This window comes from Cavia porcellus, unplaced genomic scaffold, assembly GCF_034190915.1.
Source record: "Cavia porcellus strain 051 isolate PalLab524CR breed Dunkin Hartley unplaced genomic scaffold, mCavPor4.1 scaffold_22, whole genome shotgun sequence".
Taxonomy (NCBI): Eukaryota; Metazoa; Chordata; class Mammalia; order Rodentia; family Caviidae; genus Cavia; species Cavia porcellus.
The window spans coordinates 23,620,816-23,646,731 of record NW_026947505.1 but is presented as its reverse complement, the minus strand read 5'-3'; the positions used below and the strand labels follow the sequence as shown (position 1 = coordinate 23,646,731).

The window sequence follows — 25,916 nt, the reverse complement described above, 5'->3', positions numbered from 1 at the left end:
GACTATCTGAACTGGAGGGCAGACTTGTAATATGGGAGAATGAAATGAAAAACTTCTTAAAAATAACAAAGAAACAAACAGCAATAATACAAAGACAAGAAGATGATAAGAGGATCCATAACTTAAGGATTAAGAACATAAAAGAAGAAGTAGGGATGCAAACAAGTGAACTACAAAAGCTACTCACAGAAATAATCCAGGAGAATTTTCCTAATTTAGCAAAAGGTAAAGATACTCAGATGTATGAGGCATACAGGACCCCAGCTACCTACAACCCAAACAGAGCAACACCCAGGCATATAATAATAAAAATTCCAGAAATTCAATACAAGAACAGAATATTAAAAGCTGTAAGAGACAAGAAACAGACCACTTACAAGGGAACACCCATCAGAATTACAGCAGATTTCTCTGCACAAACCATCAAATCACGAAGAGCGTGGGGGGAAATAATTCAAGCATTGAAAGATAATAATCTCCAGCCAAGATTGAGATATCCTGCACAACTGTCCCTGGAAATTGATGGAAAAACAAGGTGCTTCCAGGATAAAGAGGAACTGGGGGAATTTGCAACCACCAATTCAACTCTACAGAAAGTATTGCAGGATATTCTAAAAAAAGAAAAATACAAAGAACCCAGAAATAGTGGCGGGGAGGCCACAACAAATGGAGCAGAGAACAAAATGAAGAAGACAAACTGACAGCTACTGACAGAAAAAGAGCTTAACAGAAATGAGGCAGAGAAGATTGGATGATAGGAACAGCTATTTTGGAGAAAATGACATCTTAATAGGTAATACTGATTTAGTATCATCTTGTTTTGAAGTCTCATCTAGCTTTTGTCCTTCTGTCTCCAATGGTCTAAATAGGCTGTATCTTATTGGATTTTATTATGTACGATAGTATAAGCAAAAACCTCTTAAAGACAAGGAGATTATACAGAAACCATTGTTCATTTTCTGTTAGTCGATTCTAAATACTCTGTAATGCTGTCATTCTCTTGAATGGTTTTACATTGTTTTGATATACTTAATGCTACAGTATACGAAGTTGTACTCAAGGATTTCAAAGAAAGAAACAATATGGTAACTACTTTTAGGTTAGGATTATCTGGTGGTGAAACACTATTCTGCTTAAATGGTTATGTTTTGATCTGCACTGTTTCGTTGTTATGCCCTCTTTTATCTCAATCTCCACTCCATTATTTACTTTTTTATCTTTATCCTTTTAATTAAAGGAAAAAAATAGCAGGATATATTATAGTAACCCATTTTGACTTTTCATTACCTTGATTTAAAGCCCTGTATTACTCTCACCATCTGGTTTTTAACTGATGTTCCCCTATTCTGTTTTGCTGGATAGTATCAGGTTCGAAAGTTTAGGCATCAGCTGTGAAGATAATGAGATTCATTATGACGCCCATTCTTGCTGACTTTTAGCTACTTTTGAAGACCTACAATGTCTCCAATGTTTTGGTTTTGTCGGTTTTATTCTTTACTGTTTTGTTCAATTGTATTATAACTAATGATATAGGCAATTCTATTAGAGATAGCGGGAGACATTATGGTAACCATTGTTGATCACCTGTATTATGTTTTTACATTATCTATTATGTCCACCCTTTTGACTTGACCGATTCTGTTCTGTTATGTCACATTTGGTTTTACTCTCTTCCAAAAAAGTAATAAGAACCGTGGGAGCAATGAAACCCAAAATGTGTAATAGTCATGGTACAAAAGAGAGGAAAAGAAAGTGCTCTAAACTATATAACTGCATGTATATTTAAGTGTATAAGATAGAAAATGATATCACAGAGTTTTATTGGATCAATGAACAGAACTGTTTGCAGTATCATTGATGGAATGTCCACTTTACAAGCTTTAATTTTGTGACTTGAACAATTATTTCTAAGATGACAATATGTAATCCATTATGTACCCTTTCCCTGCTTTTTTTTTTCTTTTCTCCTTAAATAAAATTAAAAAAAAAAAAAAAAAAAAAAAAAAAAAAAAAAGAAATTTAAAATGAGGACGGCCGAACCACAAAACAGTACTAACTGCATTTGAAGTAAACAGAACAGGCAGCCCCTGCTTTAGTCCTAGTGTGTGCGCGCCTGTTCTGCTCCCAACAGGACCGGGGCCTCCCCCCAGCCAACCGGCTCTCGGGGTGCACACAGCCCGCCCCCTGAAAAGGAAAGTGCGGCGGGCGCTCCCGGAGCGAGCCAGCCGGGCTGAAAGAGGGAAAGTAACCGGAGCCGGCGCCGCCCCTCCCCGGGCTGCTCGGGGCCGCCCCGCCCCCCCTTTTATTCGGCGGCCGAGGCCGGAGCTGGAACTTTGCAGCCCGAGCGCGCACGCTCTGCGCTCCTCCCGCCGGTCGCGCAGAAGGTGGGGCCGCGCGGGAAGCATAGGGGTGCAGCGCGCGCGAAGCGGGGTCCCCGGGAGAGCGCGGGGCGCAGAGGAGGGGGCCCGGCGAGGGGTCCCGGGCTGGGAGAGCGCCCCGTCCGGGGGAGCCGGGCTCTGGGGTCGCAGCCGCGCCGACTCGCAGCTGCTTTTGCCCGGGAGCCGCAGCTGTGCCGGGGTCCGGCGGCGGCCCGGGAAGGAGGAGGACGAGCTGCAGCTGGACGCTGGCAGCTGGAGGAGCAGCCACACAGCTGTCCCGTGTGCGGGCGACCGGCCAGGATGACCCGCTGACCGCGGCCATGCAGCCCTGACGGGGTGACCAGCGCTTGACCGCCACCTCGCTAGTCCAGCGGGAAACGAAGCCGTTTACCATGGAACCCGTGACCAAGTGGACCCCTAAACAAGTGGTGGACTGGACTCGAGGTGAGCGGGCCTTCGGCACCCCGGCGTCCTCCAGCCCCGGAGCCGGAGGGAGCTGGGGCTGCGGAAGGGGGTGTCCAGCCCTCCCTGCGAGCTGCGCGGGGACAATGCAAACTTCTGCGAGTGTGCCCCTCTGTCCTGTGCCTGCTCCGAGTTGTTCCTTCCTGGGGTGTGGTTTGTGACAAGCTCAGGGAAGCCCTATCTTTAAGCCAGGGAGTGAGGGTGTCCCTTTTGTGGAGTTTGAGAGCTGGGGGGGGGGCGGTGTTCGGGCCTCAGTTTCTGGGGATAGGGGATGCCCTCCCCGCGCTTTCTCGGTGCGGTACCCCGCGACCTGGCTGCCAGTTCGCTAGAGCAGAGGCACAAGAAGCCTTTGTGTGGGTGACTCCCGCTGGACCTCGTAAATGCAAGCTGCCGGAGCAGTCTGCAGGCGTGACCGGGCGGTTGGACAGGTAGAGGGAGACTTCAGCAGCTCGCCAAGCCTGTCTGTTTTGGTTGGAGAAGGCTCCACGCCACGCGTGCCGGCACTGTGGCATCTGTGCCGGCGAGAAACCTAGAGAGAGCCAGGAGTCCGGGGGTAGTCGCGGGAACCCCCGGTGGGGGCAGCTTTTTCGGGCCACATTTAAACACTGGGAAGGAGAAATGCGTTTTGAACCAGTCTTGAGTTTGTACAGTACTTGGGAGGAGGAAAGGCCGTGGGTGATGGGCGGTGGAGCCTGGAGAGGAGTTTTGTGCTCCTAGCTGTCTTGCTTGCTTTTTAATTGTCTCCCAAGATTTCCAGGGAAGGTGCTACTGGCTACTTTTGTACTCTTCCAGGGGATCAAAATCCACCAAGAACAACGAATGTATTTTCAGGGGTTCCCCCTCCCCACTTGAGCATCTGTTTCAAGTTGCTATTTTTTCCCCCTCTGTCTGCTCTTTCAGGTGAGGATGGTGTCCTTTGTCAATAATTGTAACTAGAATTGTGTAGTCTTCACAGTTTGCTAAGCGCTGTCTGTGTGTTCTTGCCCTTGGTCACCACAGTAGGCCTGTGAGGTAGGTAATGCTGGTAAGCGCAGGTCACCTTTCAACCTGTCTCACCCATGGCTGCAGCATAATGAAAACGAATCATCTCATTTCTCATGCCTGTGCCTTTCATAAACCACTGGAATGGGATGTCCCAGGCATGTGGGATGTGTGTCAATGGGTATGTCTGACCATTTCCTGTCCTTCTGGGGGAAAGGAAAGAATAGACCCTCCGTGTCCAATAACTAGAATTTCGTGAACTCTTACGGACAACAGTGATGAAGCCACAAATACTTGGGCATTGGTGTTTCAGTTTGCCTGGGTTAATAGTAAATAACATTGCCAGTGAGCAGTAGCCATAAAAGATACCCATATCTGTACCCTGGATTAAAACGAAGTCTTCCCTAACCAGCAACCTGCTGAGGCTGAGTCGATCTGTGTTACCTGTAAGCCCATCAGTGAAGCCACAGAAGAAACCAAGTTAGCAGCTGTTGAGCTCCACAGCTGTTTTGCTCAGTCCAGTGGTGGCTACCCACATTAACTCTTGAGTTTTTGAAATGCAACTAGTCAGAATTGCAAAATATTCTAAGTATGAGATACATAGGACGTTTGAAAACTTGGTGTGAAAAAAAATGTGAAATAGTTGTGATTTTTACATTTGTTACTTGTCAAAATTATGTTTTGGTGTATTTGTTAAAATAACCTTGTAATCCGGATTAACTTCGCCTATTCCTTTTTCCCTTCTAAATATGGCCCCTAAAAGTTTGTAGTTGCATAGCGGTCACTTTGTAGCTTCTGTTCTAGTTGTGCTGGACAGTACTATGTGTCGTAAGGAAAGGTTACTGCATCTTCCACTCCTTGGCTTTTCCAAGGCTCTGCTGGTCTGCTGATAATGTACAACCAGAAAGATGGTGACAGGCGCATTAGGAAGATTATGGAGTGAGATCTTCACACCCTCCAGATTTGTGTCTTTTTTTGGGTCCCTCTTGGGATTGGGAGAAGGAAAGTGTAAATTCACATCCTGTTATATTTGTTTAACATTTAAAAGAAGAGTAAATTAAAACATGTTTTTAGTATCCAGTTTCTTCAATGTTGTGGCTTAGTTGAGATGACTTTCATCTAGGAAAAGTTTTCTGTGGACCTGAAGAAGCAAGTATGGTTGCCTCAGTACCTTTGATAGTAGATTTCTTCCCTGTGGCTAGTGCTTGGCAGCTTCACACAAAATGCCATTGCCCTTTGGACTCTCACAGCTTCTTAGAAAGAGACTTTCTGTGTGAAAAATCTAAAAACAGATAAAAGGAGCAAATGTATGGCTAACTCTTAGATAACAAGAGGCTGTATTCTTCCAGATTGCATAACATATTACTTAAAAATTTCTCATCGTCATAATGTACAGGTATTGACTTTTATTTAACTATTGACTTATGCAGGCCCATTAGCTTATAGGGCTATTTTTGGCAGTCTTTGCTAGTTTCTACCCAACCCCGTTTTATAAATACATCCCCATGATAAACAGCTCTTCATGTAGATTTTCCACTCTTGGTGTTGCATGAATATGTGTACAGTAATTATGAGCTTGAGATTTAAAATGATTTGTAGGAAGCCTGAGGTTAAAAATTAATGGAACCTGACCACGTCTCTAGCCTGAGCTCATGTTGATGTTATAAGACAGATTCATGTATTGGAAAAGTTGCTGTGTGCAGGGTGGATTCATTTCTCTGGCTCTTGTGATTAGTCTTTAGCTACAGTCACCAGTTTTACCATAATGTTAACAGACGTAAATATTTTCAGTGTATCTTGAGACCCTGAGCATTATACAAATAATATACGTAACTACCCTTTGAGATAGGAGATGTTATTTACAGTTTGCAGTTAAGTAAATTGAGGCACAGAGAGGTCGAGTACCTCGACCATTGTCACCCAGCTGGCAAGCAGTAGAGTATCATTTGACCCCAAGTGGTTAGGTTTCATGTCAGGCTCACTTCTCAGGCCATGCCTGGACTACCCTGAGAATCTTCAGCATTATATACAGACCTTCCAGATTTTATCTTTCATGGAGACACATCATTGCATGTATATCTTTTTCCTCATATTCTGTGTGTGCCACAAAATCATTTATAATCAAATTAATTCATAGTTCATGGCACTTAGCCAGATAAGTCAGTAAAAGCTTTGTAGAATAAATGATCTTTTACAACATGTGGACTCAGTCACACGTAATGGAAAACCCTTGGGATTAACCAAATTGTAGTTTGAGTTTTCTTTTGAAAAGGAATCAGGACAGATAGTGGAGGACTGGATAACTCCTGTCATTCGGATCTATCATTCCTAGTATCTGGCAAAACATGCGATGTGCATCCTATCGGCCTTGATATGAAATGGCTGCTCTACCCCAGTGTTGCATTCTGTTTAGATGATGGAAGACCGTAGAGGACAGGAGAGTGGTGGCAGCCAAGCCTTCTCTTTTAATTAGTTCTGTGAGAAGCTCTGTCAGATGGAGTGGCCTCCACTGTTCTTGTCAGAACTGACCATTTCATATTGCATGGGAAGCTGGTCATTGTCCTTTTTAGGTTGGGTATGTTGTGGCCTTGATAAAATTGGAGTTTGGCGAGTAAGGAAAAAGAAGAGAAAGACACTGGCGTGAAGTTGGTAAGATCTCCTGTACAGGAGGTTACAAGGAGTAATTTTCATAGATCAGCTTTCCAAGCAGGATGCGTGCCACAATTTTATATTTGCAGTGGGAGAAAACCAGCTCTGATGTAGAAATGCAGTGCTGTATCTTTATTTCTGTTTTCTCACGGCAAAACCTTAACTCATCCAAGGTTTGTGCCTCTAAACTTGATTGAAATAGCAGGAGTTTTGTAAACTCTGGCTAGTGCGAGTTGTATTTCTGCTTACAGGCAGTTGGGGAGTGTTGACCAGTGCAAGAGGAGCCACTTTGTCCCAGCAGCTCTGTCTTCCCAGATCGATCCAGAGTGGGTAGCACTCAGTTGGTGTGTTGCTGAGTAAGCACATCTGTAAAACCCGGAGCACAAGTGTCTGGCCAGCTTCTGACCTTCCTCGTTTTCAACCAATAATAAGGGTTTTTTTTTTTTCTTCAAAGATGGAGCCTGTTGGATTCAAGGCTTTGAGCCTCCTAACTGGTCATGGGCACTGCTCTTTCCTTGTACTTTCAGCCAAGATATGATGCATTGGCAGTCCTAACATGCCTCATTGCGTGCTCTTGGAGGGGCTGAATTTCTGAGTTAACTGTAGAGATCGAGTACACTGTGGATCACCTACAGTATACTACCTTCCGCCTTATCTTAGTTACTTTTCTCATTGCTGGGATACTCACAGGTTACATGAGGAAACGTTTATAGTATTTTAGCTTACAGTGTGTAGAAGTTTCAGTCCATAGCCGGCTGGCTCTAACGAAGGGTGCCATGGCAGCATGGGCAGGCAGGAAGCAGTGAGCCTGCTTTCTTCTTTTTTGTTTTATTATACCCAAGCTACAAGATACTGGTTGATGCCACCCATACCCAGAGTGGATCTTCCCTCTTCAGTAAATCCATCACTTATACCCAGAACTGCGCTGCACCAATCAGTGGACTAAACCAGTAACTATCACACACTCATGGTCCAGTCACTCCCAAAGCCTCATCTCGGAGCACATGAGGCTTTGAGGGGACGTGTTGATACAAGCCATAACATACTATGAGGCTGTTTGTGCCCTTATTCATACAGGGCCAGTTTTTCCATCATCCTGATTCCAATTTAGTGGATACCTTGTCTTTTTTTTTTTTTTTTTATTCTGGGTACCGGAAATTGAACTCATAACCACATGCTTGTCAGGCAAGTGCTATGCTACTGAGCTATATCCCTGGCCAAGGGATTCTGCTTCTTTTAGCTGTATGGCCATGATAAAAGGAAGGTCCTTTTCTTTTAGCTCTTGTAGGTTCACCATTTGGCCACAGATTAAAAAAAAAAAAAAAAAACAAAACGAAAAAACAACTCCCTATCTCATTCTGTCCTTAGTTCTGCTCCATGTCCTAGCTTCAATGATAAAGTTTTTTGTCTTTCTTTTTTTGTTATTTTATTTTTTAATTTTTTTGTATGTTGCTGGGGTAGATCTCAAGAATGATAGACAAGTGCTCTACCACTGTGCTCTATCTGCAACCCCAAGTTTTCTTAATCATAATAACAGGAAAACTTTGAAAAATTTATGTGCTGTTAAAGCAGATGCTGTTCTAAGTGCTTGTTTTAGCCTCTTTTACTTAATTCTCAGAAAACCCAAATGGCATATTTGTACTATTGTGAGCCCATATTCAAAAATCAAGACGGTGAGAGGGGATCAGCGCAGGGGCACATATTCATGGGCAGTGGTGCAACTGGAAGTGCCCTCCTAGTGCATCATTTCATCTCTGCCATGCCTGACCTGCTACCGAACAGCTTGGTGGTTGGAAGCGCGGGCTTAGGAGTTAGGGTAGGTTTGCCTCGCGGTTCTGCCTCTGACTGTGTGATCTGATGTAAGCTCTCCATAAATGGCTACTCATGTTTTTATTGCTTCCTCTTCTTTTATCCTATAGCTCCTGGACATGAACTGTTCTTGCTGAGCAGTTAGGTCTGTCATGAGGTAGCTTCTGACCATCCTGGGGCACTAGTCCTTGGAAAAGAGATTTTTCTTCTGGTTGTCAACCAGTCAGAGGACTGGACTAGCACTTGATCTGGAAGGTTCTTGATTATAAATGTGCTTTGCTCATATAAACTTTCTTCTGATAAATTAATGCAACCACAGTTTGTCAAATTTTTTTTTAAGTGAGCATAGAGTTAAGAATGGCGCTTGAGATCCATCACTGGCCTCTTTCAGGCACTGGGTCCATGACTTGCAGCTTGGGCCTCACCTGGGGGCTTGTTAGAGATGAGAAACTCAGAAGGTCTGTGAAATCACCATCTGCCTTTTAACAAGATCCCCTGGTGATTCATGCACCCATTAGTGTTTGAGAGGCCCTGTTTTAGTACATAGCTTTAAACATGGTCTCACACTTTGCTGGGAGGTCTTGCTACTGTATAGTGGCCTGTGTTCTGACGTGCACTAAATCTATTTTACTGAAGTTCAGGAGTAGTAGCACTTAATTTGAGGATGCTTGACTTGGCCACTCATTAAAACAGAAAAGCAATCTGAGGGTGTGTGCTTATATTTATAAGCACCACCTAGCAACAGCATCAGTTAATTCTTAGCAAACCAAATGAAACATTTCCCCTGAGATGTCCTACCTGTCCCTTAGGACATGAAGAGTTCTCATAACAATTAAAAAAAAACTTACAAAATTCTTTAAGGGAGATTATAAGGAGAAGAGTTGGGGAGGTCAGTGGTCACTATGGTTGAAGCTTGTGTTCAGGATGCTCAGCTGCACTTGGGAGGACAGGATGGGCTTTGGCCAGTCCATTGTCCTATAGACTGTGACTACATGGGGTTTATCAGGTTTAGCTGAGTTGGAAAGAGATTACATTGCAAATGGGAAGTGACACTGAAGTCCTTTCAGGAGTAATACCCAGGCAATTCTCAAAAATTGGAAGTTTGTGTTGTGCCAAACTGGGGTGCCCAGTCCTGTATCATGGCTATGGGGCGGGGACCTTCTCCTGCCGGCCTCATCTGGAAGATGTGATATTTCTGCATTCACTACATTGAGTTCGTCACGCCTGTATCATACCTCTCTCTGTGCCCATCCTAGCTGGTTGTGCTTGGGGACATTTGTATTCTTACCCATTTTTCCTTTTTACTGTCCTTCCTGCTCTTTCTGGAGTTTTTATCATCTAGGCTTTAAGTGACTAAGTGGAGTTTTGTCCCCACTGGCTCGGTGGGGCATTTTGGGGTTTGCCAGCATTTTACTTTCCACTGCACGTGCGCAGAATTGAGGTGTTTGAAATGAGTTGTCCGAGACCAGAGTTGTGGGGCTGGGACTAAACTCCTCTGTTTCTGCATTCTTTTTCTTTTTGTGTTTCTGGTTTCTTTCTGATCAGCAAGTGTGGGAAGGGGCAGCTTTAAGGAGCTTTGTCTTTCCTGATCATGCCTTCAGAATCTATAGTCACAGTCCTTTTCTTACTTTAATATATATCTTCTGCAGGATCCTAGATGTTTTGAACTTGGTCTTTCAGCAATTGGAACATTGACTGTGATATTTATTGATATTTCTTGAGGTATAGTTTCAGAAAACAGCTCAGTGATGGAATGAATCATCTTTCTGACTCTCTCAGTCCAATTTGTATTTTTACTTTTAATGCAAATTCCTTGTCTCTGTGATACAATTTGCATTTCTATTAGGCAGAATCACACACATACACATGCCTACATTTAATTTGTTTAAACAATCCTGGCAATTCTTGTGGCCCCATTTCCTGCTTGCATTTGTTTGGTTCCTCCAACCATACTCATTCAATTACTTTAGGAGGGAAGATGGGGTGGCTGTCTTGAGTGGTACATAAAGCTCTGGAAAAATATAGAACTGGATTCAAATTCTGTGTCTCATATAAAGGGGTTTGAAAGCTTGAGTGGATACCTTCTTCGAACTTGCCTTTGCAGTTTTCTCATCTGTAAAATGGAACTGATCATATCCAACTCACAAGATTATAGTTAGAAATAGACCAGGCTGGGGTCGGGGATTTAGCTCAGTGGCATAAGCACCAGCCTTGCAAATGTGTGGTTGTGAGTTTGATTCCAAAAAACCAAAAAACAACTCCCCCCCCCCCAAACCCAAATAAAACAAAAGAGAAATAGACCAGGTAGTACAGGAAAGCACCTTGTCTGATGCATGGTGTGTAAATGTTCAGTGTGTTATTGATTTACTCCTAACATCTCAAGGAAGCTGCTGGTATAATCACATTACTATTTTAAAAGATGTTTAATACTGTTATGGCTGAGTATCTTTTTCACATGCCTGATAATAATTCCTGGCAATTCCACCCTTCTATTCTTGGTGTGCAGGAAGTGAATTTAATCACCTTCATCTTCTGTCTTCTCATGGTTCCCATGGGCACTTCCTCACCTTTCTTTGGAGGACCCTGTAAGTTCTAGAGGAAGATGGTACCATGCAGATGTTTAGCAGTGACTCTTTTAAAAAGGGCTTAAAGGAGCATTTACCTTGATAACAAATTCTGCCCTAAAGTAAAAAGAAGACTTTAGCTTCATCTGTGCAACAGGTGCAGCATCTCAGTATTTGAGGGTTGATCTCAGGACCCCTCTCAGATGCCAGCCATCCTTGGATGCTCTAGTTTGTTATACAAAGTGGTGAAGTATTTGTGTGTAACTGATGTGCATCCTCCTGTAAACTTTAAATCATCGCTAGATTCTCTGGCAGCTATGTAAACAGCTGCCACTGTATTGTTTAGGGGACAGTGGCAGGAATAAAAATTCTGTACATATTCAGTACAGACACAGTTTTTTTTTCTAAATTTTTATAACCTATGCTCAGTTGAATCTGTTGATGAGGAAACTGGAAATGAGGGGCTGACTGGTGCTGGAGGACCTACTAGGTGTCAGATGTTCGAGGTATCTAATAGTGGTCTGCAGGCAGCAATCTAGCTGGGTCTTTGCTTTAGTGTAGTACATGTGTGTATGTGTGTGGGGAGAGTGACAAATGGCAACAACACAAGTGAACAAAAAACTATATGTGACTGATGCATATGACAAAGAAAATGAAGCAGAGATGTACAGAGGTCAGAGGTTCCTTTGGAGGTAGTGACAAGGAAGCGTTTCTGAGATAATGATATAATGGTAGGAAAAAACCAGCATGGGAAAAGTATGGAGACCAGAATTGTGGGAGAGAGAATAGCTTGCGCAAAGGCCCTGTGGTATGATAGAACTTGAAGGGTTTGAGGAAAGGAAGAGTGAGTCATGTAGACCAAGGATGGTAGGGTGGAGAAAGAGTGGAAGAGTCAAAGCAGCCAGATCATGTAGGGTCTTGTGAGTCATGGCCATGCCTTTGCAATTATTTTTTCTGATAGCAAGCAGAGAAAGGATATTATCTGATCTGTGTTTTTGGGAGGTCATTTTGACTCTAGGACTGGAAGGTGTGACAGTGTTCTTGGACAAGATGCTGGTGGTTCCAGCCTTGCTGAGGCTAAGACCTAGGTAACTGGTTCATCCATTATTTAAAATGAGTTATTTAAAATCCTATTTGAAACTGGGGTGCCTGTTTCTTCCTTTCCAACTAGGGTCAGGAGAGTGCCCGCCCCTCCCTCCTCCTGATTACCTCCTGGCCATGTGTGATGATTGTTTAAAATAGAGAGCACTCTGTCATTTTGCCTTCACATGCTTCGTTCACGTCATTGTACTTTTCTGGCAGTTTTTGCTGGAGCTACAGTTTCTGAAGCTGCGCATTCATCTATGAATAGGGTTTTTGTGAAAGTGAACTTAGCCTGGTTTGTTTTCTTTGACATCAAATGGCTAATTGAACAGTTTTTAACCTGGGACCAGAAGGGCACATGCAGTTGTGTTTTTGAGGACAAAGCGGTTCTTTTGATTGCAGATCAATAGGTGGTAAAATTAGGAAGCTTTGTATCTGAAAACTTTTAAAATATTTGAGTAACCAGAACTGGCAGATTTGACTTAAAATATTTGGCTCCATGGAAGGACTGTCCTAATTTTTACTTTAGAAAATATAACCATTTTGGTGGAATGGATGATATTTTGGGAAATTCTCAGCGAGGAAGGCTGGAGACTTTTGTTAACACTTGATGTGTCACCATTCAATGTAGAGGACCGAGTGGGAGAGAGAATTGAAGGTGGGGGACGGCAGAATTTTCTCGAAGTTTTTCCCACTGTGCACACCTGCTGCTGGCCCCCTTTTGGGTGACTATCAGTCCCTTTGGAGGAAACCCCCTACGTGTTATCTATCAGAAAAAGCAGTGATTATCACCATCTGAGTCATGCTTTCCTGAGGAAAGTCTCTTAGTGAAAGAAAACATTCTATTTCCTACTTTCAGAGACCCGCAGAGGGGAAAATCTTAGGGCTGGGCAGTGAACGTGCATGTGTGCATGACTGTGTGTTTCCAACTTTCCCTAAGTATGCATTACTTGAACAGTTGTGCGTGTTCTCAGAGTACTTTTAGAATCACAGTGTCTTCAAAAGAATCAAGTCGATGTACAGCTGGTTCTGACCTGTGAGTCAGACAAGGCCAGCTCTCTGAAAGCTAGCGGGGTGGACCTGACTCCCGTGTTGAGCTGTCAGCACCATCTTAACACGGATTCCACCTGGAGTCTTGACTAACCGTGAACAGATGACAAGTCTGTGAGCAGCATTTTGAAATATGACCGTGGTACACTGATGCTTAAAATTAATAATGAGTATTCAGAAAAACGTAAGAGCCAGGCGTGGTGGCACACACCTGTAAATCCAGCTACTTAGGAGGCTGAGGCAGGAGATACAAGTTTGAGTCTTGGCTGGACAACTTAGTGGTACCTTGTCTCAAAAAAATGCAAAAGTCTCTGTGGTAGATTACTTGCTTGCAGTGTGCAAGAACCTGTGTTCCATCTGAGGACAGCAAAAAGCTAAATAGTAAGCAGAAATATTCTTTGCTAGTGAAGTGTCCAAAGATGTATGAGATGAAGTGATTTGGTTATGAACACTCTCAGGCCAACTTGAAGAACTTCATCTAAAACTGGAGATAGACAAGGTCTTCATTCTTGATGGGATCTGAATAGATACCTGCTGGCCCCTAAGGGACACTTGTAAATAGGGGATGGAGCCCTCATGGTTTAGCCTGAACTTTGCAAGAAACCCTTTCCCAGCCACATGCAGCTGGTGCCTTGTGACAGATGGTCTCTGTCACTTTTGTGCTTCCTTCCCCAGCATCAGCATCACCTGCAAGCATGGAGCTTGGTCCCCAGCTCAGATGCCCAGCCTTGGAGACAGGAGCTTGGACCCACCTGGGAAGCTGTGTTTTAACACGATCCTCAGATGATACTGGTGCAGGCTGAGAGTGGAGGACGAGGGGTCTATTATATTGCTCATGCGGACTATTCAGAAATTAATGATGGGAGTCAGACTCTCCCCCCACAGATCTTGCCAACAGTTGACTTGTAGGTAATGCAAGATGACTAAGTAGGAAAGAGAACTTTTCTGATAGGGACAGTTGCGAGTCACTAAAATGAATGAGTTAATATGGCTCCATTCATGAGCAGGTAGGCAGGGAAGAGTTAAAGCTGCTATCCCCGGGCTCCTGGCCAGCCGCTCAGTCTCGGGTCCAGGGCATCCTTTTATTTGGTTCCTCTGTAAGTGCCTGGCCTCAGGACAACCCAGGGAGAGGAGCGTGTTTCATGGGTCTGAAGGGGTCTTTTTAGGTTTCGGGTGGAATTTCCAGACCTTATTAAAATGGAGAAGCAGAATGTAACACCTTCCCCTCCATTTTGAGAAGAGAGTTGACAGTTGTTCCTTCTCACTTAGCTCTCAGGTTTGGCTTTAAACAAAGTAGTAGGGAGACATAAAGAGAAATGAGAGGGGAAAAACCAGAAAGGAAGAATGCCTGGAGTGCCAACTATGTGGCACTTTGAGGTGAAAAACTCTTTTTGTCTCAGTTCATGGATACTGAAATCATGGCAAATAGAATGTGAGAGCCCTACAGTTGTCCAGAGGCAAGGGAATAGAGAGGACACTATGGAAGTGGACACAGACTGCCAGGATGGTGTTGTGACTTGGAATAGGGGTAGCAGACTTGGATGCTAGATGGGCCAGTCAGGCATGTCAGAAATGGAAGTGAGACAGGGTGTTGATGAGACACAAATCCAAAGATACACGTTAAAGTTTTCAGGTCTTAGAGTTTCACATTTTCAAATGAAGCTGAGTTTCTATGTGATATTTCCCAGTTTTTAGACAAGCTGGCTATACCTTTTTTGGCTTATATCAAACAAAATATACCACAGGCCAGTTATAATACTTCGGTCAACAGCCAGGGATGGGTGCTAGTTACCCTAGTGACAGATGTACCTGTGAGATGTGAATAAAATTGGCTACATGAGAATTCATCTTCAGTAGATTGTTTATTAACCTATAATCACATTTTGCCACTTGCTTAATTCCATTATTTCTAAAATTACAAAGTACATTTCTATTCAGGGATTGCTAAGCCACAAATTCTGATCCCCCGAAGGATCTAGCTGACCACTAGGTTCTCTCCAGTATGAACACAGTGGTTTGGAGTCTCTTGATCGAGTTTGCCTGTGCAGTGTTGGCTGTGGAGTACCGGCCTCTGGCGGGAGTGCCTTTTTATTTTGATTTTTATTTGTACCTGTTTGCAGCACCCAGTGTTTACATTCCTCTTGTGGAGTTGGAGCATGTACATCACACAGCTTAATTTCTTTTTCATCTCCTTTTCCTACTTACTCCTCTTCCCCTTGAGAAAGATCTCTCTCCCTCTCCTTACTGCCTGTGATCTGTCTTTTCTTTTGCTCTTGATCTATATTTTGAGTTTCTCATGAGAATCCATTTAGTCTTTAAGCTTGTGTGTCTGATTTATATTGCTTAATGTTATGATCTCAAGGTACATCCATTTCCTACAAATGATTTCTTTATCTTTATTTTAGGAGCTCTTTTTGAATAGTCAGATTTCATGTGTGGCCAAAAATAGAGACTGGGTTCAAATTTTAGTGCTTGTCTGTGACTTCTAGTTGAATTTTTTTGTTGTTACTTGATTCCAAGTTGTTTCTATCTGCATTGTGCTCTGAATTGGCAAACCAAACAAAACTAACAAAAACAGTAGCCTGAGTACTTGAAACTACAGTAGCATTTATCCTAAAATACAATGTACAAAACTTTGCACCAAAACCAAAAGATAATTAAAGCTTTTAGTTTGCTTTATGAGTATGTAGACTGTGTCTGTTACATACATACATTGGGGTTATACACACATCTGTATTTGTATACACACATGCATGTATATTCATGATGAATGACATTTTGTTAAATGTTCATTAGGTTTTTATTTCAATCATTAATGTCTTGTAAAAGCTTAAAATTTTAAAAATGTATAGATTTTCTTTTTCTTTTGTACTAGTTACTTTGCTTCGTGCTAGGGACAGGAAGATGGGTTAGATTTAATTGGAGCCCGTCTCTAGGAAGCCTGCAATTTCACGGGGAGACAAGCAGTTAGCAGCGGACAGTTATTGAGATTCTCTCTGGGTCTGGCCCTTGTAAAGGCTTTTCTGAGTTCTCTTATTCGGTCCTCACAATGCTTATTTGACACTGGCACTTTTATCATCTTCTTTTTAGAGTTAAAGAGGCCAATCTCTAATGTAACTGAGGTTTCATAGTAAGAAAATGGGGTCAAATAAAGAAACATTTGATTCTAGAGCTGGACCCCTCTCTCAGCTGCTCTTTGGTGGGGACCACAAATCTGGTTTAGTAGTAAGTTCTCAGAACAAGGGAAAAAAGTTACATTATTAACAGTGTCATTTTGAATTGATCCCCTTAAGTATAACCTGTAATTTTGCAAGTGAATGAAAACATTTTAGAAGCTATTATGTTTCTTTTTTCTTTTAAATATTTGATTAGATTATGGCAAGTGGGAAAAGCCAGGCTTAAATATGTTTAACAAAAATTATAGAACCTTCAGGAAGTCGCTTAGTATTTTTAGGTTCTAGTTCTCTCATACAGATAAATTCTGAAGTTAAAAAGACTAGGAGGAAATACATCCTAATGTCCACTGGTCCTCTGTAAGTAGCAGACCGGTCAGTAGCATTAGTTCCCTTATTTGTATGTATTAAGGGAATCAAGTTGGTTTCTTCTCTACCCGGAGCTCTGGCTGCTGTCCACTTGACCTCTTGTCTGGGAAGCTTGGGGATAAGACGGGCCAGAAGGAAAACATGGGTGCTTTTGGACTTACCCTCAAGTCTTCTATCCAGTATATTGGCCCTCATGTTCTAGCTGCTGTGCCTGCTGGCTGTTGCCTCCAAACTGCTTGCTGGTCTGGATTGTTTCTTTGGGGATCGTGTCTGGGTTGGTTTGATACATGTTAATCCATTATAACCAGCGGTATTGAGTTGTGCTGTCTGAATGCAAGACTTAAGGTGTTAGCACTCAGATGTTAGGGGGTGTAATAGTTTCTGGTTAGGACTGGACATTGCCTGTTCCTCACCCTCAGAGCTTCTGGCGATGTCTTCAGCTTTGATGGGACTCAAAGGGCTGTGTGTTTAACCAATGATCTGGTGAGTGTAGTTGGGGGAGAATCACTGTTTTGACTCCTGACTTTGAAGTTGAGGAAGTTTGTTCTTCACTTAGTGAGTAATTTAATGGGGAGATGACTCTGAGGTTGGAAAGATGGTGTGTGGCTGACTGAATTGGGAGTGAGGAGGGCTTTGGAGAGAAGCATGAGTGGAGGGTGACAGTCTAGCTGGAAGACCCTCGGGAGGTCCTCTACGAGCCCCTATGCTGGCACAGGGGCCGCTAGAAAGGAGGGGAAAGATGCAGAGAGAGGGCAAACCAGGAGCACTCTGTGGGCCTCAGCGGGGTCCTTCCTCAGATGGGAACTTTGAGGTCCGGGTCTCCTGATGGCGAAGCCATATTACCAGAAATGTGTTAGGTTCTAGGAAAGATCTGCTTTGTGTTTTTAAGAGCAGCACCTTTTGTGTTTTATTGATATTGACCTCAAAAGTTGTGTCTGCCAAAATAAAACCCCATAATCTATATAACCAGTAAAAAAATGAATAAAAAATCATAAATGTTTGAGATAAATGCTTCATCTCATTTAAACATTATACAATGTATATGTGTATCAAAACATCATGTGATGCCCCATTATGTATTAGTTTTAAAAATGTAAAAAATAAAAAGGTTGTCTTTTATCCTTCATACATTTTCACTTTTATCCTATATTTTTAAAGTGCCTGTTAAAATTTAATTTTCCTATTGTGCCTCCCTATATCATTCTTATAATTTATATTGTAAAACTGCATTTAAAAGTCAGACTCTAATATTGTGAATGTTCATATTTTAATGAAATGTATTTTCAAATAAACAAGTGAAAAATGCTGTTCTGGGGTTTAGCTGGTGCATCTTGCGTAATGCTAGCATCTTGCTTGATCTCAACAGTTAAGAAAACAAAGCACTCTCTCCTGTTACAGCTCTCTGATTGTCTCATGTTTTAATGAGGTGCAAATATCATACATTTTGGCACATGCAATGTGCTAAAATAGGGGAGTGTTAGATGAAGTTCAGGTTCTCAAGCTTGAGTGTGAAACGGTGCAATATACATGAATGTGACACTTTGAATCTTTCCTATGCAGCACACCCTAAGTCTTAGACCCGCACAAAAAAGTACAGAGGATTACAGTGCTATGGAGTGGTGAGTGAAGATCTAAAAGCATTGCTGGTCAATGCAAAATGTATCTTGGAGCAATCCCTAAACTCTTGTCCAGGCTGTAGTGAGCTAAGCAGTGGTGGCTGACATTGCTGGTTGTAGCAGCTGCCTGAGTGGGTGACCAGCTTCCTCACATTACTGCGTAGTTAGGGTGCCTGGTGAGTAGAAGACCAGCCAAGATGCGCAGGGCTTTGCAGGGATTGGCACTAAGGGAGTCAGAAGATACTTCTTTAACAGACATGAGGTAGCCTGTTTTCTTATTCATCATTATCCCAACTGAGTTTTAGAAGCAGGTGAGATTTCTTTCATCATTTCTCTCATGTAAAGTTACCATGTAACTTTCTCTCATGTAAAGCTCATGGTTGGGGTGTTCCGAAAGGCCAGAAGGCTTCACTGAGGGGCTGGATGTTTTTAGGAGAACACACTCCTAAAATGTTTGGCTTGAGGAATTAAAGGATAGAAGACGGAAGAATGTGGGAGAAGTGGGTTGAGGGAAACTGGATTTGAAATTTGCAATAGCGATTAACCCAGTAAGGATTAGTGGACGATATTGCTACCAAAGAAAGGAAGTGAGTGGTCATCAGAGTATAGATGGTATTTGAGACTGAATAGTACTACCAAATAAATGAGTGCAGGGAGAGAGGAGGAGAGATGAGATCTGGGGCCTTGCAGAGCTCCTGTAGCTTTCTTTGAGATGAGCAACTAGCGAAGACTGTTGTGAAGTTGCCCCACAGGTAGGCAGAACACAGGAGCTAGCAGTGTGCCAAAGGCAAGTGAGCAAGGTGTTGTCAGAGGAGGGAGCTGGCGTAGAGGCCAGCTGGGCAAATACTGCTGTTGGGTCAGTGAGAAGAGGCTTGATGATAACCTTTGTATTTAACTATGGGGAAGTCATTGATGAACTTCCCAAGGTAGTGCTGATGGACTGAATGGGAACAAACCCGATGGCAGAGTGAATGTAAGAATAAAGGGAGGAGAGAAAGGGAAGCTTTAGAACTAAACACTTGAAAAGCCCCTCCCTGAACGAACGTAGTTCTGTTGTATTCTCAGGATGACGTAACACTAAGTGCATTTAATTTTAATTCTTTTAAAATCTGTAATTATCTTTTATAATAGATAAGTCTTCGGTAACTAGATATTTGATAAACTGGGACATGCTACGCCCTCCCTGAACTGGGTAACAGGACACTGGAGATTATGCAATCTCTTACTTTAACGCTAACAAAGCCATTCATTTAGTGAATGGCTGTGTATTGGTGGCTTCTACAGAGAAGAGTTCTCTGTCCATTTTTTTCTCACGTTGCTTTGGAAATGAGGTTGAATAGCTCTCCATCTGGATTCTGTATTATTCCATAGCTTACCTAGTTATGAAAAGATGATGGTTTATGGATGAATCCAAAAACTTGGAAGGATTTTCTTTGGTGATGATTTCCCACTGTGTCTTGTTTATCTGAAGCATCTAGAATGCCATGAAACTGTACATAAATAATGTCTGTTGTAGCCCATGAGTGTAGGTCAAATTTGTTAGCAGGAAAATTGATGTAATTAGAGATAAAATGGTCAACTTTGAATATAATTCATCAAATATTTTTGAGCACTTGTCATTGGTAATGTTTTCTGCTAGGTCCAATGAGAGCAGACAAACTCCCTGTGTCTTTTATGTAAATGTTTGACCAAGTGGTGTAGAGTACGGAAAAGTCAGCAGCATTGTAGGATCCCAGAATAGGTCCTGCAAGGGAAGGTGCTGCAAGGGAAGGAAGGAAGGAAGGAAGGAACATCCAGACTGAGACCTGTGGGATGCAGAAGAGGTATCCAGGCCTACAGCAGGGGAAGGAATGTTCTTGGCAGAAATCTGGGAGGCAAGAGGCAGCATGACGTTTGCTGGCGAGTGAAAGGACTCAGTTATGCTGGGTCTCTTGTGAGGTGGAGAGTTGTAAGGAGGACAATGGAGATTACCAGGGCCCTTTTAAAATGCTTCTAAGTAGCTGGAAAGCAGTGAAGGATTTTATGTCTTCCAGTGAACTTCCTTTGTGGGTGAAGTGTGTGTGTGTGTGTGTGTGTGTGTCTCCCATCCTTCTTGCTATTTTCTGAAGCAGGTCTGGGTCCCTCATTCAAGTTTTTAGTTGAGCTGTCATATTTAGTTGCTTTGATGTCCTGAACTGATTACCTCTTTCATGGTCATTTCGACTTTGGAGAAGAGCCAGAAGTCACACAGTAGCGGACTCAGTGAATACAGTGCATGCGAACAGACTGTATGTAATGTTCTTATTTGTTTTTTTTTTTTTTTTTTTTTTTTGGGTCTTTTTCGTTTTTATCGGTACCAGGGATCGAACTCACGACTGCCTGCTTGCAAGGCAGGCGCTTATGCCGCTGAGCTAAATCCCCAGCCCCGTAATGTTCTTATTTGACAGAATGTTTTTGAATTGATTCAGGACATCAAGGCAGCTACAAAAAGACACTTAGGAAAGAAAATTTCCAGAACTGCTTCAGAAAGTGGCAAGAATTGTGGGTTAAGTGTTTGAAGTGAGAGGAGGTATTTTGGGGGGATTAATGGCGGTGTGTCATCATCTTATGGGTGAGCCCCTGAATCTCCAGGGGAAATATCACTAAGGACTCTGTGAAGGAGGAACTTAGTGGGTATTTATTTCCTTTGATCTATGAAACAAACTGATCTGACTTTAAGGAAACAAGATTTTGTTAAAAAGGAAGGATCTACTAAATATTGATTTAACTTAAAAAGAAGAGATGCGTTTGGACTGATGGGGAATTAGACTGAAAAGGGAAGCCAGCGGGCAGTGGAAGGGAGTGAAGCTGGGGGCGGGGGAGCGGCTCCAGGCCTTGGACTGAGTCAGGTTGGAGGGGGTGTATCCCGGAGGTCACACCTAGATCTGTGGGCGTTTCGTGTGTTATCACCTGTGATCTGCTGCCCGCTGCTGATTAATGATTAATAATGGTTTCTAGCTCAGTATATAATGTAGTCTTTGTGTGTTCAAAGACTTCACTGTAGTGGGGTCAGTCAAAGCAGCATAGCACTTGTTGGAATCTAGTCTCTAGAAGTGGCCAGAAGGATTGAAGGGAGGAGAGGGGAGTCGGAAAAAAAAAGTTAAGATGTATGATGTAAGGATGCAAATTCCCTATGATGAATATAATCATTATGTATTGCAAATATGTACTTAAAAAAAAAAAGAAAATATGGAAGCATTGCAAAGGATTCCCACCTTCACCGAAGAAAGGAATCCTCTGGCATGTAAGATAAGAAGTATAATCTAGTATCTCCAATGCTGCCTTCTTTCCCACTTTCTACTTGCTGCATTTTCTACCTAATTTTGATATCCTTTTAGCTACATACAGTAGAGTGACTTTATACTTAAATCTTTGGTGGTGCGTTCCTATGATCTCAATACTCCGGGAGGCTGAGGCAGAAGGATTATGAGTTTGGGTCCAGCCTAGACAATTTAGCAACTTTTGAGGCAGTGAGATACTGTCTCAGAAGGACTCAGGATGTAGTTCAGTGCAAAGGCCTTGAGTTCAATCCTGAATACCACCAAAAAAATTTTGTTTTTTGAACACAGCTACTATGAGCCTTTCAGTGTCAGGCTCTGATGAATCACACACTTGCTCTCGAGGCAGCCACATGGGTATTCCTTTCTGAGTTCCTGAACTTCATAAGAACACTAGTTTATGCTTAAAACGAAGGGGGCTTGATTATGGCAAGATGAAAAGAAAACACAAGAACCACCTCTAAAGTGTGTGGCTACCCTCTCTCTTTCTCTCTCTCTGGCTCTGCGTTGTTTTCTAGATTGTTACGGTGGCTGACACTGTCACTTCTTTCCCAGGGTTAAACATATACTTGATTCTGGGAAAGCTTCCATTTTCAGCAGGCCAACATTATAATTCCATGGAATGTGGTTTTAAAGTAATTTAACACAGCAAACTTAGTTTTTATTATTACTGTTTTAAAAAAATCAACCCTAATTTTTCTGCTTCATTCTCCATGCTCCCTCATTCCCCCAACATGATTTCTGAATATATGATCATTTGGAGGCATATATTGTAATTTTAACTGTAAATTTAACATCTGTATCGGTACATTTTAGCAATTTGAAATTTCGTTTTATGTCTTCTTTTTGTGCCAGTGGGCTTATTTCACACTCTGAGGTTGCTTTTGCTTTCTCCTTCATCTTAAAAAAAAAAAAATCCTATAATGGATGTTGCCAAAATAAAGTATGTGTATTGGTACCTTTTCATGTTTTCCAGTTTAAAATTTAACTTTAACTTGAGATGCTATGTAAAGTTCCAACTGTGCTCTAAGAAATTCCATCTCCTAAAATCATGGTCTTATGAATTAAGGAGAAAGGAAGCATTTTCTAAGAGTAACTAATAACAAAGGAGTAAAAAAATTAATTACCCATAAACATCCTTATGGAGAAGTGTAAGAAAAATCTTTATTAAGTGCAGTTGTGGCAGATTTCCTGCCATTAGTGATAAGTGAGGTGCAGCCAATCTTTTAAAATGACTTAATTGTCATCAGGAGATCTCAAAACAGTTTTGTGGTTTAAGATAGATAATTATCATCCCTGGTGGAAATCATGTAAGTATAAAGTTATATGGGAGGAATTGAATTGTTTGGTTTATTTCTTGTTCTCTGAGTTAATGTTCTCTTTTCTCTTTGAACAACGATCATTTTCATCCAAAAGCCAGAATCATAGTAGTAATGTTCATTCTTGAGATGGTCAAGCATGCTTTCTGTTTATCTGCTCCTATTAAAACCTGGCAGTGAAGGGCTTTAATCAGCACTTGATAGGGAGGAAGATAAGACCTGAAAGCCTCTCGTGTAAAGCTGGAGTCAGCTTTTAAAACTCCTGGCTCTCAGCAGAATATGTTTGGGGTAAAGGTGGGAGCAGACGCCTATGGTAATTGCCTACAAAAGAGGAATAATTGTATAACTCACAAATATTTTGCTTGGAGAGAAAAAGCATTCGTGCATTCATTGTCTGTCTGTCTCGTGGCTGTACAACTTCATATATGGGCTATTCCTCATTCTAAAACTTCTGTGGCTGATGCAGTGTTGTCAGTGGCTAAAAGCCAAGGCTGTGGAGTTTGGATCTGAAGTTTGGACCCTTTACTGTCACTTCCTGGATGTGTGACTTCCTGTAGGCTGTACACATTGCTTAGTGTTAAAGAAATTAAAGCAGAGGGAGCTTTTACCATGATGCCTGCCATACTGCAGGTGCTTAATACAATGCGAGCTGCTGTGCCTATTGCATGGATTACAAGTATTTTCTGGCTACAGACACACAAAAACTTCACTTCTCCAACAGGATACTTTCAGCCTCACATTATACAAAGATACTCCACCTTTTGCAAATAGACATACACATCAGTGAGGGGAATGATAAAGAGAAAACTGAATCTCATATGTTTTTTGTAGGATATGTTGATATAAGTGACATTGAGGACAGAAGCCAACTCTTTATTTTAAACATCACGATGCAGAAGGTTAATTGTAAATGATTTCTTAAATTTATTTTCTTGATTATTTCACTAATGTAGTATTAGGGACTTGGGTGAGGAATCTAGCTGAAAACCACTCTCCTTAGGCTCCAAACAAACAGGGTAAGATCAGCCTCCAGCTTGTGTGGCTGATTGTGTGATGTCTGTTCATAGACCTGGCTGTCAGCATTGCTGTGCAGGTTAAATTTGAAAAAAAGGCCATGCCATCAGTTAAATGGTAGCAATTGATTTTTATTTTGAAGTATTTATTTATTTGGAGTGCATATAGGAGAAAAATCTTATTTAGATTTGAGGTAAGGGTAGGAATGGCCCTGGGAGGAAGAAATTTTAGACATTAGGCAATGCTGAATTGCTAATTTTGTACAGTATAGCTTTGCGATCTGGAAAACAGCCTATGTATTAGGTATATTGGAGAATTTCTTGACTTCTCCTGGGGATATGAGAGATGGTGTTTTTCCTGTTTTATATATTTTTTATAGTTTTATATTTTTTTCCACCATCACTGACTATAATTAGGAAGGTTGGTGGGGACTTTAGATCATCATTTAGTTGAAATGCGTGTTCTTTTGAGCGAATCAGTTGTTTTGTTTTATGTATCATTGTTAAGGATCTGTGGCCCAGAGAGTTTCATGAGTGGTATGTGGTGGTGAAGCTTAGATTAGAACCATAATCTCCAGAGTCTCAGTTCAGAAGATTCCTGATTATACTTATATTTTTCTAACCTTACCCTGCTTGCACCCCATTCCCAAATCCCGTAAAACTATTTTGGAGGCTCCATCCAGTAGCAGTGTGGCACACCATAACCTTTTTCCTGTAGTTCTGATCAGCTACCGTGTCAGGTTTGAGGGTCCAGTGCTTAGATTGTTTTGTCCTGCAGGGAAAATATGCCAATATCACTGATAACACAATGTGTTCTGATATATTCAGCAATATTGACAGGACTAGGAGCTATTCAGAAGAGCACAAAGTATTGTGTGTGTGTGTGTGAATTTTGTGTTTATGTGGCTTAGGAGACAGTTGTTTGAGGATAGTTGTGAAGAATGAGGGGACTTTGCCAGACAGATGTGTGTTGGTCTGTGTCTAAGCACCCACAGACTTAGAATCCTACAACGAGTCAGCATTTTAGTAATGTTAGAGAGTCATGTGAGTAGCCCATTAATGGCAAGTCACAGAAATCAGTAGGTTGTTGCCCACATTTTTCAGCCTGGTTCAAAATGGAGAGATGGTTGGAGGTTCCTTGCCAAGCCTATCTTCCTCTGGGCTGAGGAACAGTAAATTGTCTTTACGTGTGACAGCACGGGTGATTGAGTGGAGGTCACTTGTGTGCATGGTGGGTTCCTTGAGGCCCAACAGCGCGGGCGAGATCAGATAGGAAGATTTGTCTTAGACTCAAGACACGGAAAACAGCCTCTGTGCAGAGCCTTCCTGTCCTTCGTCCAAGATGCTGTTAGGGAGAAGGTGTGGATGCAGCTTTGCATGTTCAGCTTCTGGAACCAGACACGACTGCCTTCAGTTTCCACGGCCTTGGAGGAAACAGAATGAATGATAGGAAACAGCTGTTGCCGGCATGGTGGACAGAACTGCAACCGCACGGAGCAGTTTAGTAATCGTCAGAGCAGTGGTGGAAAATCCATTCTGATTCAGGCCTCGGGGACCGTGGGCTTCGATTTGCTTTTGTACAGTTATCCCTTCCCTGTTGTCTTTTACTTGTCAAAATCACAGAAATAATTTCTTATAACATTAAAAAACACACAAACAACCACCACCCCCCTCCCCATAACTCCAAGAGAGATTGGAAAAGGCAGCCCCTTTCCTATTAACTCCTTATTTTTTCTCACTTGGGTGTCAGCTCCTCCTGGAATCCTTCCTAGACCTTTCCTAGACATATGTGTTTATACACATTTCACACATACTTGTTTTCTTTTATGTAAATAGTCACACACAGTTTGAAGATCTAAAACTTTTCAGAAGGAATCTTTCTATAATGTTAATTCTTCTGTAATTTAGGAATGGCTGTGAGAAAGCCTGGCTCTACCTCCTTAGGAGTAGGCGGGTGCCATGGCCCACTTATACTGGGCTGGATGGTGGATTCAGGGTGCTTTATAGCAGGCCAGCTGGCACCTGGAGAAAGATACTTGGGTTGGCCTGACAAGGAGAACTGATATCCTGCTCTGGGAGTTTATTACCATCACACCAGTTCTGTATAAAACAAACACTTAGTCATTTTTATGCCAGAATCATAAAATGAGAGGT

At 42.2% G+C, this 25,916-nt stretch overlaps 1 protein-coding gene across 2 annotated transcripts in view; it reads left to right on the top strand.

Annotated features, from left to right (window-relative positions):
- Nucleotides 1–2,293: 2,293 nt before the first annotated feature.
- Cnksr3 (CNKSR family member 3) overlaps nucleotides 2,294–25,916 on the top strand; it is an 87,919-nt gene continuing 64,296 nt past the window's right edge. The window contains exons 1-2 of one of the 2 annotated variants that reach the window (XM_063232924.1): nucleotides 2,294–2,822; nucleotides 3,741–3,851. Coding sequence is in view for 1 of the 2 variants with exons in the window: in XM_003468490.5 (XP_003468538.2) it covers nucleotides 2,771–2,822 (52 nt within the window). In the remaining variant the exon portion in view is untranslated. The remainder of the gene's footprint in view (nucleotides 2,823–3,740; nucleotides 3,852–25,916) is intronic. The other variant, XM_003468490.5, reaches the window with a different exon arrangement.